Here is a 16,390-nt window from a genome sequence, read left to right on the forward strand (position 1 = left end):
AGCAGCATTTCAGGGGCGTCCCCGCCGAAGACACATAACCTGAATCTCATCATGACAAAAGGGCAGGCAATCCCAAATTGAGGAGTACTCTTTCAAATAACTGCCCTGTGACCTTCAAAAGTGTCAAGGGCATAACAAGCAATGAATCATGGAACACTACATCTAAAACTAATGATGTAATGTATGGGGATTAACATAAGAATAAAAAAAAAATTAAGTGTACTTGTAGAAGCTTTAACAACGGCTGAAAACAAGCCCCACACATGTTTTAAAAGTACAAAAGCCCACGTATCTGTTGAGTGAAATTGCTTATTGGCTGTTAGGGAGAATAGTATTCTGAGCAACATCTACACAACAAGAGAATAGAAACAAACACCCCCATGTTTGCAGGTCACTGCCGACGCACTGGGACCCAGAGACATCTTACAGTTAACAAACACATGGAAAATGTAAAAAGGAGAAACTTTAAGGGAAACAACTCTCCAATCTTGTCAGAGTCCCATTTCTGAAGCATTTTGATCCTTCATTTGTTTACAGACAGTCACAATCTCCATGCAAACTTCAGATGCCATTTTTTCCACCCACAACAGTCGTACCTCCCTCAGCTTAGCACCAGGTCCCCACACCCAGTCACAGAAAAGAAAAGCAGTGATATGTTTGACACAAACACTTTAAAGCCACGCCTGAATGCTACTCCCTTGCAGACAGCAACACCATGTTCCTGAGTCATGTGAATGTGAGTCTGAGGGCCGTTCGAACTCACCTAGTTTCAGCATTTTCCCCCGGTCCTCGGTCAGGAGGACAGCTTCACGGTGTCTTGGTCGTCACACGGCCTGGAGGAACGTACACAGCCACCCTGTTGATACGGATTCTACGTATCGCCTTCAGGAAGAGTCAGTCTTCCCCGAGAATAATTCCCAAGAATTTATACCATCCTTAAAAGAAAAAAATTCACCGCACGCTTAGCAAACACACAAAAGACACTGGTCACCGAGAGTCACTTTCCAAAGTTGCCTTGCTTGTTATTCTGGGAGCTGGGTTTTGTCTCCTGTAGTAGAATGCATTAGGTAGCCTTTCACTGTGAATCCAGAGAGGTCCCCACATCCACAATGGGGAGAGACCGGTTGCTGTCTCCATTTGTTCCCCATAAATGAGGGCTCCACAGAAACACAGCGATTACCCGTGACAGGCAAACAGGAGGTGTTTCCAAAATCAAGCAGACACAGGAAGTCTTAACGTTTCAACATGCTAGAAAACAGGAGCCGACACTCAAAAAAAAAAAGGAGCAGCTCCAATCATAGATGCTGCCTGGGGGAAAAAAAAAAATCAAAAAAGCTCTTCATTCCTACCTGGCCAGTATAAACATGAATGTCTATTCATAGTAACTACTGCTCAGAGGTATTCTGGTTCTCAGAAGTAGAGAACAGAGTTTGGACAATGCTGCGACGGAAAACCATTAGCCTTTCACTTTTGAAAAGAGTATAAGGGCTTTATAAAGAATGTGACTGTATCCAGGCGTACACAATACACACATATCCATACAGAAAGATAAATGCGTAGGGGTGCCCGGGTGGCTCAGTCGTTAAGCATCTGCCTTCGGCTCAGGTCATGATCCCAGGGTCCTGGGATCGAGCCCCACATCAGGCTCCCTGCTCAGCGGGAAGCCTGCTTCTCCCTCTCCCACTCCCCCTGCTTGTGTTCCTGCTCTCGCTGTGTCTCTGTCAAATAAATAAATAAAATCTTTAAAAAAAAAAAGATATATGCGTATATACGATCTAATAGTCTCTTCAGAAGCTTGCCGATTTACCTGAGCATCTGACAATCATCACCACCCACAAACTGTTCCCTTATTCATCCCCACTGGGCAAGATTCTACCAGTCCTGCAAGGCCCACTTCCAAGGGCACCGCCTCTATGAACACTTTGTCCCAACCAGCTATGTAGGATCTCAGCTTCCCCCTTAAACCCCCCTGGCACCTCCCTTGAATTTCCCTGGTAAGACTTTCTGGGTACCTATCACAGTTGTCCGTGAATTATCTTTAGTGGTCTATCCATCTTATCCTCAACTACATGGTAAGTTTCTTGATTTTATTTTTATTCTCCATAGCAATGACACTGTCCCGAGGCTACCAGGTACTCAGCACAACACACACCAAGTGGGAAGCAATGGGCAAATACTCTGGAGTCTACTGGTCCTGGTTCATATTCCATCTACGCCACTTCCTGGTTTGATAGAATTGCAAGTTACGTCACCTCTCTGAGCAATTTTATTCTGTTGTCAAATGCGAATAACATCATCTACCTCATAGAATTGCTCTCAGGATGTAAAGAGAACCATGGGAAGCAAATAACACCTTGCCTGATGCACAGCGAGGGCTCAAAGAGCAACAAGCATTATTGTTGACCTGAATTATAAACCAAACGCCTACTGCTGATTCGGGAAGGAGGCTGAAAGAGATACCAGATCCACATCACTTTACAAATACATTATCCATTTCTTATGCGTCTGCAGCCTACGTTATCATGTGACTAACTCATGAAGCTTACATCTGAGAAACCATCCTTATGCGTTCCTTGTGTCATCTCCCCAAATTCTCAGGGGCCCCTTCAGGCTATGACAACGTCATCAGAGACTAAGGGTCACAGGAGGTGCCGAGAGACTACGCTCCTCGTCTCGGAAGGACAAGATTCAGAATTACTATGACCTTGCAAACCCTAACCCATTGGCGATTCCAAGTTACACAGTGTAAAATGCCCCATCTAAACGGAAGAACTGGTCTCTCACATTTCCTTAAAATGGGGCCTCGGTGGTAAATGCGTGGCTAGGTGGCTACCAACAACCAGTCTGTCCACTACAGCAGGGGAGGGTGGAGCTGCACCGTGAAGGCCTGGGAAGGGAAGACTGGAGGAGGGGGCCTCCAGCATCACAGAAAATAGCCGCCAACATGGCGGCAGGGTCCTCACAGGCGCTCCAGGCCTGGTGGCCCACTGACCGAGGAATCGGTCCAGATTCAGCTGTGCTAAGGCGGTTTGTGCTCAGGAATGCACCTGGCTGTCTTTTCTGGGGAGCACAGCTCAGCAACCCACCTCCCCCAATCACCTTCCACGGTCCCTACACCCAGGGAAAGTGGGTGGCAATCCCAGTTTCCACAGAGACTGGCAGAGCAAAAGAGGTTGAGCAGCAGAGCTAACAGGACGTTGCAAGCCCTACCCTCCCAGAACCATCTCCAGAGCGCACACTCTCTCTGGCCTAGTTTCATCGACTGCGTTTTACGTACCCCAAGAAAAATACTGCCTGACAGTTACCCACATCCTTATCGGCTGCATGTTCAACAAAATCTCCACAACAATTGTGAAATTTGTGCCTGCATGAGCAAGATACCTGCTTCTGTTTACTTCATCTGATTGTACAGCCTTAGAGACAGAACTGGAGATGTCTGCAAAACACCTTGACCTTCCCGCTCTGGCATTTCCAAGATGCTCCCTAGTCCCTAGGGTATACCGTCATGGCCCCCAAGAAGAGGGCTAATCCCCTCCCCACCCTTTAGGGCCTCTCCAGACCTCCTCTTTTCTGCCTCCTCCAGCCACCTCAACTCTTTCGGTGGCCTCCCGAAAACCATGGCCCGCACCAGAGCCTCTTCCTCAATTTGACTTGCTTCTCTTTGTCCCTCTGCTCTTCTTCAAGGATGAAGAAGTCCCGGGCAGAGCAGGGAAGAAAGCGGGCTGAGTGGGAGTCATTCCAGGAGAGTCAGTGCCTGAGCTTGGCAAGGTGCTCTAGAAGCATCTCACAGATGCTGCCACGGAGACAGCAGGTAGTCAGACCCACCCTCTCTCACCCAGGGATGCCTGGCATTGGCAAAGAAGCACATGATTCATGCCTAGACAAGAGTGGGAAAATCCCACTGCTGTCAAGCACCCTCTCGATGCCAGGAAGCACGCATGATGCTTTCCCCACGTTCACTCCTCCTCACTGAAACCCCAGGAGATGGGCGCCACAATCCCCAGGTTACAGGTGAGGAGAGCGAGCACCACACATGCACCTGCTCAGTGCAACGCCAGCCCAGGAACCCAGGTATGGCTTGCCCTGAATCTGCTGGCTTTCTCTCTTCCTATCACATTCACGAAAGTGTCCTTGGTTGACCAGACAGAAAGCACAAACAGCTCAGCATCTAGAAGATAAAAGGAACACCTGGCAACCCACCTTTCAAAGCCAGGAGAACAGTGAGTGAGACAGTATGAGCGGGTATGAGTATGGCTTCCGAGACAGGACTGGGGGCGGGGGGTGACTTCTCAAATCTGTTACCATGTCTGCTGCCGTTCACAGCCTCCCCCCAGAACGAGCTGTGTAAAAAAATAAGCGTGGGTGGCAGACCTTTCTATCACATCGTATCTGTTTCCATGTTTTAAGCATAAATTTTATACAATGCCACTCAGAGCCCCTCCCCCACCTAAGAAGACCATCCTTCTCTTTTCTTTCTTGAAATTCATGGAACTTCGGTGTTGGCAGGACATCCAATATCATCCAACCTTCTTGCACAAGCAAGGAAAAGGAAGCAGCCCAAGGAAGCCGAAAGTCGTGCCCCAAATCACATCGCTAGCTGGTTAAACAGGGCAAGTGCAGTGAGGACCGGACCCTAGGACTCCAGAAGGAGCGTTTATGTCTGTCTTCCTCAGACACAGGCTCCAGGCTCTCTTCACACCCATGCCACCAACGAAAACGCTAGATCAGCATTTTCAAGGTAAAAAAAAAAAAAAAAAAACAGAGCGTCTGCTGCAATAAATATGCTGGAACTCGAATGTGGTTTACTTTCTGCTGAACCGAATATAAATGGAATCCTGACACTTTCTAGCATTCTTCCATTTCAAACCTCCCTGTGAAACTGAGCATGAGCCCTAGCGAGAGAACACTAAGCTAATTAAACTTTCTATTTGCCAAGAAAAACTCTCCAATTGCACAGTCAATTTCTCTATAAATTTCTAGAATTTCTAGTTAATATGCAACATATGATATTTCCCGAGCTGAATTCCCCCGCATCCCTCCCCTGCCAAACCCGATTATTTTTCTCTGTGTTTTTAACCCGATTATTTTTCTCTGTGTTTTTAACCTCTCTGCCTTCCACTACCACCCTGTCCCGTGGTCACTGAGGATTCCTCTCTGGGCTCGGATGGTCCCTCATTCACCAAGTCCTGCTGCCTTCCCCGCTGTGCTTCTGCTGTTCTTGTCATGTGGATTCTGTCAAAGCCTTTGTTTTAGAGGTGACACAAGCTGGTTTCTTGAAAAGACAACTTTCCAGGGAACGCCACCAAGCAGTTCTACTGGTCCTTCCTCCTTTAGAGGATAGACAGCTTTGTCATTATGCAGTTTTTAAAAAAGATTTTATTTATTTATTTGTCAGAGAGAGAGCACGAGCAGGGGGAGCAGCAGGTGGAGGGAGAAGCAGACTCTCTGCTGAGCAAGGAGCCCAAAGCGGGGCTCGATCCCAGGACCCCGGGATCATGAGCTGAGCCAAAGGCAGACGCTTCGCCGACTGAGCCACCCAGGCGTCCCTGTCATTATGCAGTTTTACCCCCCGCAGTTATTTACAAACCTAAAACAAACAAACAAACAAAACATAACTTTCAGAAACTTGTCCGTTTAGAGAGTAATCAGAAACGACAGCGTGTCTCGAGCACAGTTTCTCAGATTTTTCCGTTTAGGAAAAACACGTATCAGGTTTGACCGTTTGCAGGGCGAGCGCGCTACGCCACCCGGGTCTGGGTGACATTTGTACCCAGAGTGCCGTGCCCATGCAGCCAACACACAAGCCAGCTTTGCTCCACCCCATCCTCCCCAGCCTCACAACGGAACAAATTCACCCCACGGCAAGCTGACACGGACCGGCTCCTGCCACACGTCAGAGGAGAAGGGGGCCGTGGGAGCCCGAGGCCGCTATCCTGTGGCTTATTTCTGGCCCCCCTGCCTCTCTCTTCCCATCACCCGAAGCCCTTCAGGGCAAGGGAGGGCCCATGAGCTGGTTCAGTCTCCAAAGTGCTCAGTCATACAGCAGAGGGGTAGACCCCAACTGAAATCCTATGCTCCCGCACTCTGGACCGGCTTCTCCTCTGGGGCTCCGTATCTCACCTACCCATTGGCCATGCAGCCCGGAAACCTCAGTGTCACTGTGGACCCCTCGCTCCCCCTCCCACCAGCCCCCAAGCCCTCCTGTTCCCCCGCTTCTGAAATGCCCCTTCTGCCTTCCTTGTCACCCACCTCCAGCCAGACCTCATCCTCTGGCAGGAACTGCTCCTTCCACTTAGCTGCTCTCCCAGGACATCTTCCCAGAGTGCGGCTCCGTCACCTAACCCCACCATCTGTGCCTAGAACTGAGTTTAAAAAGGGCTTGCATAGCCTCATTTACAGGTCATCCTCTGCACGGGACGCGGGGTGGCCCCCAGTCCTGGCCGCAGCCGGCTTCCTGCTGTCCTCCCTCTGGACCTCCACTCACCCGCACTCCCCGGCCTCTATGAACTTTCCACCATCCTCAGTCACAGACCACGGCCAGTGACCTGAGGCTCAGCTCACACGAGCCCTGCAGGATGCTGGAAGCCAGAGGTCAGCCCCCACTCCTGTCTCCCTGTGCCACCTGGAAGCTTTGGCATAGCATTCAGCACATGTTGCCTCAAGGGACAGCCCCTGCTGTCCCCATTTCCTCTGCACTCCACTGTACCTTTTGTAGACGGCAGGGAGATTTCTCCATTCATTCGACAGCGCCCACCTGTATTTATCCAGCACCTACTGCATGCCAGGTACTGACGGAGACGCCGGGAACAGAGCGCAAAGGAAAATACACGAGGTTGCCTGAGCTACGAAATTAACATTCCACGGGGGAAAGAGACGGCAATCCACAAAACACATAAATAATTGAAGGACAGATGGTGAGAGGTGCCAGACTGGAAATGAACGGGGAGTGGTGACGGAGACCACTCTGGCAGGGGTGGCATGGGAGGAGTGTGCCAAGAGCCTGAGGAAGAGCAGGCCAGGTGGCGGGAGGACCAGGTGCACCAGCCCAAGACAGGACAAGCTTAGCACGCTGCAGGGAAAGGAGCAGAAAGGGGGTGGTGGGGCTGCCTGTTGGAAGCATGAGGAAGAAGAAGGGCGTGAGAAGCAGATGGGAACCAGGCAAAGGCCAGAATAGACAGCGCCATATGGGACATGGTGAGAGTTTTATATGGTGAGAACGTAAAACAGGACCAATGTCTGGAAGGTGGGGTGGCAGGAAAGACCAAAACCTGAAAACTCCACATGTCCTTTGAACCACTTCCAGGACTACATCCAATGAAACGGGGACAAGTGTGGGCAGCTGTAGTCCGAGGGAGCTGTGTGCTGTTCTAATAACGCCAGAGGCTGAAAGCAGCCTGAGTATCCGTCTGGGGGACGGGCTAAGTGAATTATGGCACGTCCATATCATGGCACATAATACACAGTCTTTCAGACCGATCGTGTCAAGTAATTAATAACGTGAGAACTCTTCGCAAAGCCTACAAAGCAATAGATAAAAGAAATTTTATTAAGTACCATATAATTTTTGTAGAGAAAAAAATAGAGGTGTACAGAAAAAGCCTGGATTGATATTCTCTGACGTTTTTTCCTGGGTGGTAAAATTAAGGAGTACCTTCCCCCTCCTCCCCCATTTTTCATTCTTTTGGTTTAATGATAGTTGATAAATATACTGCACAAGCATGTGATGCTTTGGTAATAAACAAACAAACAAAAAAACACCTTTGAGTAACAAGGAGGCATAGCAGGGTAGGTATCCTAGGAGATCAAGAAATAAATAGAGGCGGCTGACCCAAAGATGGGCCAGGGCGATCTTCTGTCTTTTTAGGGAATCTTCAAAGCAAAACAGAAAAACAAACCATAAAAACTCCCTAGAACTTAGGGCAGGAAGTGTGTCATTCCCTTCTTGCTTATCCCTCTGACTCAGCATTGACTGTTGGCCCTTCTAAGCCTTGTCATGAAGAGGTTACAGATAGGAGTTGGAAGAGGACGGAGACGTGGAAACCTCACCCAGGAGCTCCCAGCCCTGAGGGTGAAGTCTGAAACACGGACCCGAACCTTCTAAAGGAAAAAAAACCCTTCCCCGTTCTCCTTTAGAATCATGGCAACGGAGACTGAGAAAGTCCCCCGGACGTTCCTACAGGTTAAACACGATTAAGTTCTTGTCTGTTCCTTTTCAGTCAGATCGGCTGCAGATAAGACCCAAGCACGCCATTGTGTTCCAGCCTCCTCCTCCCCAAACAGGTTTGAAAATGCAATCAACAGTTCAGACAAGTCCCAGCACTTCTCAGGCATTCGGATCCTGGCTTTTGCATGCCCACGCTGAAAAAGCTCACTGCAGAGGCTCCAGCCACAGCCAGTCTGCCTCCCTGCCTCCCTGGGTCATGAAGGTGGTTTGGCCAGCCTCCCAAGCTCAGCCCTCCATGGCCATTCAAAGAGCACAGAGTGCGAATGATTGGCTAGCCGACGCCCACCTACTTCTCTTAGTTCCATTTTTTTTTTTTTTTTTTTTAAATAATCCCCTGGAAACTATGGAGCTGAGGGAAACCCATATGGACTATTCGACAAAACAGAAATTTTCGACTCTGGAAACCTTTCAGTTTTTAAGGCAAGGTAAATCACAACTGGAAGATGGGTGGTGATTACCATCCAGAGCTACTGCCTTCCCACACGTATTCAACAAATATTTATTGAGGTCTTCCTGTGCCCCATGGTAGCCCTAAGGATTCATGATAAACAAGGGGCCAGAGGAGGTCATGTGCATGTATTCGGGTGATGGGATGGGGGGTGTGGAAGGAGGGAGGCAGAAATTCCAACAGGAACAGCCTGCTGACAAGCAGTGTACAGATTCTACAACTATTTCATATTGGCAATATTGATCACAGTGGCAACGGATGGGGCAAACAGACGAGGCAGAGGGAGACGCCTTGCAGATTTTGGGATATTCAACTGCATAATTCACTGGGAGGAAACTGGCAGAGAGGGTAAGTTCACCTCATTTCACATTGAAATTGAGTTGCCTAGTGCTGCTGAACACTCCACAGCTGGACATGCAGGTCTAGAACCTGGACGAGAGATTGGGCTTGAAATATACATTGGGATGTCATTGCCATAGAGGGAATCTGAAGGCTCAGGAACGCGTAGGATGATCAAGGAAGAGAGTGGAATGAGAAGAACAGCAGAAAAGTCAAACTAAGGCCAACACTGAAGGGACAAAGAAGAGGGAGGGGGCTGCAAAGGAGATGAAAGGGAACAGAAAGAGAAGCAAGAAGATAACCAGGAGAGTAGATCACCAAGGAAAATGGACAGGACTTCCTCTTAGATCAGCTGTGTAGCCCCAAGGGAAGGAGGAGAGGGACTTAAGAGGTCACCTAGGCTTTGAGATTGAGAGCTGTATATCCAATGTGTTGATTGAGAAGGGCAAAGCCAGGGGAGGAGCAGGTTTGGGGGGCCGGAGGGAGCGGGTGAAGTGAAGGTGCGTATCCCTACAGGAAGTGTAAAACAGACAAGAGCATAATTGAGTCTAGCATCTAGAAAAGATGAATTATACATACATTAATTGGGAGTCATTAGCTGGTATTTGGTATTGATTCCATGGGACTAGATAAATCACCTGGATTCTCAATCCTGGCCACACATTAGTAACAAAAACAAACAAACAAAACAACATTTTAATGACTGATGTTCATGGTCTTTCCCTGGGGATTCTGGATTAATTAAAGAGGACCTACCCGGGCGCCTGGGTGGCTCAGTTGGTTAAGCGATTGCCTTCGGCTCAGGTCATGATCCTGGAGTCCCTGGATCAAGTCCCGCATCGGGCTCCCTGCTCAGCGAGGAGCCTGCCCCCTCTCGTGTACTCTCTCTCTCTCATTCTCGCTCTCTCAAATAAATAAATAAAATAAAAAAATCTTAAAAAAAAAAAAAAGAGGACCTACCCACCCCCCGCATTTTTCGCAGCCCAAGCCAGGTTAAGAACCACTGCCCAGAGAGTGTGGAGAAGAGCCAAGGACGGAGCTGGAGCACTTCAGAATGTAGAGAGCCTCCAAAGGGGAGGTTACTGAGGTGAAGTGGAAAAGAGGAAGCCAAGTCAAGAAGACGGTTTAAGAAGAGGGAGGGATGGATGATGCAGAATATGGCAGAGGCTATGAGGATGGGGAAGCGGCCATGGGATTTGTTAAAAAGGAGGTCTCTGGTTTTGGAGAGTGGAGGGGTGAGAAGGGGCACCAAGAAGGGGAGGCCGTAATCAGAGACAACTTTTTTGGGGTTTCCACCACAGCTGGAGAGCAGAGAAGCCCAGAGGGAACTGGCAGGTTACTACTCTGGGTTCCAGGAATTTTGTTTGTCATTTGCCTTTCAAGGCAGTAGATAAAAAGGCATGTTCTGATGCTGATGAGGATGTTCCCAAATGGAAAAAGAAGCTGATGTTGGCAAGGAGGGGGTATAATTGCAGGAGGACTTAAAGAAGCTGGAGAGAAAAAACCATTAGGCAGCCTGAACTCTCAAATCTGAAATTCCCCTTCAAATGCTGGTGTCTTCACTCTCTACTTTTCAGGGGATGTAATATGTCCTAAAATTCGCAGAATGGCTAGACTGGAAAGGAACTTAAAGATCATCAGGTCCAATCCCATTCATGGTCTTCCTGATGACCGCCACTGGAAGGGAATTCCTACAGTTCTTCACTCCATCCACCCCTACCCTTCACCAACCCATGGTTCATGAACTCTTTGGACACTCCCTGAAATGAGCTAGAATCTGTTTTTCCATATTTCGATCCACTGGCTCTGGTTATGTGCCTTCAGGATATACAGAACGTGTCTGCTTGCTCGTCTATGCCTTTCAAACATTTTCAACTACAAACTCTCGCCCCACCCTTTACATCCTTCATTCCCTGCACCTGAAAATCAGTTCTTTTTACATGCATGGACAAACGGGTCCCTGTTCCAGGAAATATCTAGACAGGGGCTACCCACTGACCTAGTTGATCTTCAATAGGATAAAGGTATAGACAAACATACCAAAATAAAAGTTATACCCATATATATACGAATAACCCACAATAATCCTGGTTTCTAAGAAACCAAAATGGCTCCAGGCTACTTGTAATTCAAGATTTGGGTTGGCTCTACTTGGTCCTTAAGCACTAAATTGATTCTCATCCTCCCATTCTGACCCTAATCTCAGAGAACAACAACCCCCGCAACAGAGACAAACACACACACGCCCACATATGGGACACTCACTCAGACCCTCAGGTAGGAGAATATCTGACCGATTATTATAAGCACACCTGTTATTAAGCCAACTTTGTATTGGTTCACATGACACTTGAATTTTAGGGAAAAAAATCTCTATACCATAAGCGTGGATTAATTTCCTACATACTTCATACAACAAAACCTCAAAGGCAGAGGAAAAACTTGAATGTTTACATATGCAAAGAGAACCTCCAAAAATGCAATTATAAATTAAGTTAAAAGCACAGCTACAAAAACTAGGCTTGGATGAGGGAGTCATTGCTAAAACTCAATGAAGAAACAGGGTATGTTATTCCAACCCTGAAGTTTGGAATATTCACGCCAAATATCACAGGAGCTGTTACTCTTCTAGCCTTAATTTAAAACATTCCAGCCAGTAGGTGTAAAAGGTACACAGCACACAAGAGTATTGGCTTAGTGCCTCAAGTTACACTAAACTAGGCTAACCAAGTTTTAAAGCTATTATACTAATTAATGCAAAATGCACATAGTGGGGCTTGAAATGTTTACCGAATAAACAAACTGCATTACACTGGAGTCACAGTTTATGCAATAGGAAAAAAAACAAAACCTAGGAGAAAACTGAAAAACGACTATAACCCCAGATTCATACACATGAATTGAATTCTAGAACAAAAGTTTGATGCGGTTGAGGTAGAACATTAAAGCTACCACTTGAAATCTCTTTAAGGAACAAAATAAAAACAAAAAAAGAATCCTCAGTCAACCCCCTGCATAATAAGATCAATGAATCGATCTTATTATGAGTTAGGGCAACTTCAAGAGCCCTAACTATCCACTTTCGTTAGTTTTTAGAAACACAGTTTTGAGTATATGTAATATGTTATATGCATATTCAATATTAAAATTCACTGCCTCAGCTAAACACTTTATTTTTTTTTAAGATTTCATTTATTTATTTGACAGAGAGAGAGCGCACAAGTAGGCAGAAGGAGAGGGAGAAGCAGGTTCCCCGCTGAGCAGAGAGCCCAGGACCCTGGGATCATGACCTGAGTCAAAGGCAGACACTCAACTGACTGAGCCACCCAGGCTCTCCTTAACTAAATACTTTAAACTTCACAAGTGTATACAAACACAAAAACAACTTATTTATGGCAAAGATCTTTTAGCATGTCACACTCTGGAAACTTGGACGTGTCCAGAGTAAGACAGAGTTCATGAGATTAATGATTCAATATAATTGAATTAACTGAATTAATGATTCAATATAATAAATATAGGTTAAAGTTAACCTGTTATAAAAGTATTTCAGAATGTCTCAAAAATCAAAGAAAACTATACTGTGCTAAAATCAAAAAATGCCTTTCCTAGCCTCCTCTTTTCCAGTGGAAAGGAAAGAAAAAGCCAAAGAACTCTTAACAGCACATAAAATCAGACTTTTTTTTATAGCCCATGCATAACCACTTTCAAATGGTTTACGCCCTCACTTTAGAAAACTTCATATTAAAAAAACAAGCGACTCACAGGCTTATTTTAAAATCATTTATTTTGGCTAATTTTTATGGGTTTAATTTTCCTAACTTTGGTCTTCTTCCAAGCCATTCAAGAACAATCAACTCGTGGAACCCCAGGAAGAGATCCTGCCCCAAAAATCAGAACCAGGAGGTGCACCAGCTACAAAGGCAGATGAGGAGCACATCATCAGACCACCGTGACAGGAGGCGTGGAGGGGACTCAAGGGGGAGAGGCATTCACGAAGCCATCCCCTTTCCTCATCTTCGTGGGAGGCCAAAAATGTAAACCTCTCCGTGCTGTGATTTCCTCACCGTGGGCATATACATTGCTCTGGCGTATCCTATATTTTAAGTCTGAATATTCTAGAGCACTGTTTCTCAACCTCAGGACTCCTGACATTTTGAGCCTGACAATTATTTGTCATGGTGGAGCTGTCCCGGGCATTGTTAGATGTTAAGCAGCATCTACACACTAGATACCAGTAACATACCCTTCCCCTAGTTGTGACAACCAAAAATATCTCCAGATACTGCCAAAGGTCCCCTGGGTGAGGGGTGGGACTGGGAGAGGCAAACTGCCCCTGGTTAAGAGCCCCCACTATACTAAAGTGCTGGTTCTTAGTTACACTTTGGAAGCACATGAGGAATTTTCCAAAAATACTGATTTCCTGAGAGATTGTGATTTAATTCATTTGGGCTAGGTCCTGGGCATCCGGATTTTTTTTTTTTTAAAGATTTTATTTATTTATTTGAGAGAGAGAGAGAGAGCACACGAGAGGGGGGGAGGGTCAGAGGGAGAAGCAGACTCCCTGCTCAGCAGGGAGCCCGATGCAGGACTCGATCCCGGGACTCCAGGATCATGACCTGAGCCAAAGGCAGTCGCTTAACCAACTGAGCCACCCAGGCGCCCAGCATCCGGATTTTTTAAAGCCAGGAGATGCTACTAGGCAGCCAAGTACGAGAATCTGTGCTCTAGAGTACATCGATGGCACCAAATGAGTCACCGAATCAATGTCACACAACACCAAAATGCCTTCCATTCCCCCAAATTAGAGTAGTCCTTATCTTGGTATCAGAATCGACATGATGACAGTAAATAGAAAAAAGCAGAGGAAACAGGAAAAAAAAAAAGGTTAACTGTAGCTCTGACCTGCAAACTTCTTCGCCCTTTTGATGGGAGGGGAACTAGAGCATAAAGATTTATTTGAATGCCAACACTGCCTCTCGAAACGCTCTACGGTGTGGGGGATGTAGAAACCAAGCTGCAGAGGTAGGAAACACAGAACTAGTTCTTCACAGGGTGGAAACTGCAGCTATCCCACGAAGACAGTTCTTTAATGTGTGCCACTAACCCAGCCTTGGAGAAATGCTGAGTTCATTAAAAATAATACACAATCTGTGGGCTGGGAAGAAACCCAGAGAACTCTCATGGGAACTCACTCAAGCCCTTCCTGGGGGGGGGTGAGGGGGGTTCGTCCTCACAGCAGATGACATGACCAGCGACCTACCTGGAGCTGAGGGCAAAGCTGGACTCCTGTACAAAAGCTCCATGACCGTAAACATGGAAATTCTCCCTTCCTCGCTATGCCAGCCTCCTTGGTCTGCTCAACCACGTTGGGCCCGTTCCAAGTTTTGCAAAGAACAGCATGCCACGGCCCCCAAGGGCACGGTTCCCCCCCTCCAAGTGCCAGGCTGACAGCAGCCTCCCCATCGACCCTGTGCCAGCCTACCAGTTTTTTCTTCAGGGGAAAAAAAAACCAAAAACAAGTAGACACACACATGCAAACACATAGGACAGGGATTCTTCCCCCAGTTCAGGAATAGTAAGCATCGGCAAACGTGACTGAGCGTTTACTGTGCATCTGGTACCTTGCTAAGCGCCGTGCACGCATGATCTCACCGACTGCCGCCAGCGCCCTCAAGGAGATGCTATTACCATCCCTATTCGATAGACAAGGACAGGACTGTCCTTCCTAGCCTCCTCTGCGGCTTAGGCAGTGTAAGAAATTCAGCCAAGGCAAAATCAGGACCCATTTCTCTCCGACACCAAAGCCCGGGCTCTTCCCCACCATACAATGGCTGTTCTCCCGGTTCTCCAAAAAGAACCCAAATCAGTTGGCTGAACTCCACCAACTGTGAATATTTCAAGCTCTCACTGATTTGGGTTAGAAAGGCTAGGTCGGGAGAGAACCTCCCAAATAGAGAGAAGGGGCATAATATCCACAGTTTGTCCCAGACTCTATCCACGAGACCACAGCGCACTGTGTGGGTCTCTTTCTGTTCTTGCCTTCAGTGAACTTGGCGTTCAGCTTTGACCCCTCACACTCACCAGGCTTTACTGGTTCTTTTTTCAAGCGTCCCCCTGGTGCCCTATTTTCCTTACGAGGACTCTCATTTCTCACTCTTGGATTGGCAAGTGCCTCTGGCTGGCTCGTGTAACTGCCATCCACCTTGCACACAGATGTCAAATATTCTTTCAGCGCCACTTCCAAGCTGTCCCTCTTCTGGTCAAAAATCTACCACAGTTCCCTCTGTCTGATAGTCCAAACTCTTCTGCGCACCCTGAAGGCTGAAAGCCTCTTTTGCTCAGATCCTGGAGTAACCGGTCAGTGTCCTCCTTACTATTTCCCACTATAAAACTGCAAAATTCTAGGACTAGAGCAATTTCCAATTCCAGTTGGAAATTGGAATCAATTGATTGGAATCAATCAATACGACCAATTTCTACTACCTTCCACAAACACGCTCTGCTCACACCAACCTCTGTGACCCGGCTCTGAGGGTCCCCTTCTCCACAGGTGAATCAAGTAGTATCTCCTTCACTTTGAATCCTTTCTTGCATTCACTTACCCAGTTAGCCGCACACAAGTGAGTGGATGTATATATGTATGTATGTATTTATGCATATATATGTATAAAGTCTAAGGCAAAACTACCTTACTGGGACACTCTGATCTTTGGATCTGGGGTGCTCTCCTCCCCCTAAAAATTTATTAAGCCGTGCTAAGCATTGTTTTAGGTGCTAGAAGAGGTAAAGTTTCCTATATTCCTGGAGTCTTCCTTCTCCAGATTTCCATAGGACTTTGTATGGCCAAATCAAACCATTCCCAAAGAGGCCGGTCCCATACACATTAATGAGCAAAGGACTTCAGTGAATGTGACAGACCATATCCAGCACGCTTCTTGAAGAATCAAAATGAGAAGTCCTGCAGAACACAATCCCGCTTCACCTGACCTAACATTTGTCAAGAAAACCCCAGCTTGTGTTCACACAAGGGAGACAGAGACACAGAGAGAAACATCCTTCAGAACATATCTGATGGGAAAGCTGGTTTTACCACCAAGTCTGTAGGCTCCCAGAGGCATGGACTACTTCTGAGCGTTACTCAGTCCACAGCTATGACTGAATGGTCGGTCAGGACTTGGGCCGAAGTCAGACGCTTAACCACCTGAGCCACCCAGGCGCCCGGACACCATGCTACAGCCCCTCTTGCCTCTGTTATTTGCGTGCTAATTGCTTTTGAACAAATTACCCTGTCTACAGGGTGCAAACCTAAACTTTGCTCCTGATTTTAACCCCGGACCTAACATATAAATGCCTAGCATACAGTAAGCACTCAGATA

The 16,390-nt window shown here is 47.1% G+C and overlaps 1 protein-coding gene across 2 annotated transcripts in view; it reads right to left on the minus strand.

The window, feature by feature from the left end:
- Nucleotides 1-16,390, minus strand: part of TNFAIP8 (TNF alpha induced protein 8) — a 101,899-nt gene that overhangs the window by 49,471 nt on the left and 36,038 nt on the right. The window contains exon 2 of one of the 2 annotated variants that reach the window (XM_081827207.1): nucleotides 764-935. The exons of the other annotated variant lie outside the window; for it this stretch is intronic. Coding sequence (XP_081683333.1) covers nucleotides 764-776 — 13 coding nt within the window. The 5' untranslated portion in view covers nucleotides 777-935. The remainder of the gene's footprint in view (nucleotides 1-763; nucleotides 936-16,390) is intronic. 2 annotated transcript variants of the gene reach the window in all.

The sequence above is a fragment of the Leptonychotes weddellii genome, chromosome 7 (genome assembly GCF_054177405.1).
Source record: "Leptonychotes weddellii isolate Sample4059 chromosome 7, ASM5417740v2, whole genome shotgun sequence".
Lineage (NCBI taxonomy): Eukaryota > Metazoa > Chordata > Mammalia > Carnivora > Phocidae > Leptonychotes > Leptonychotes weddellii.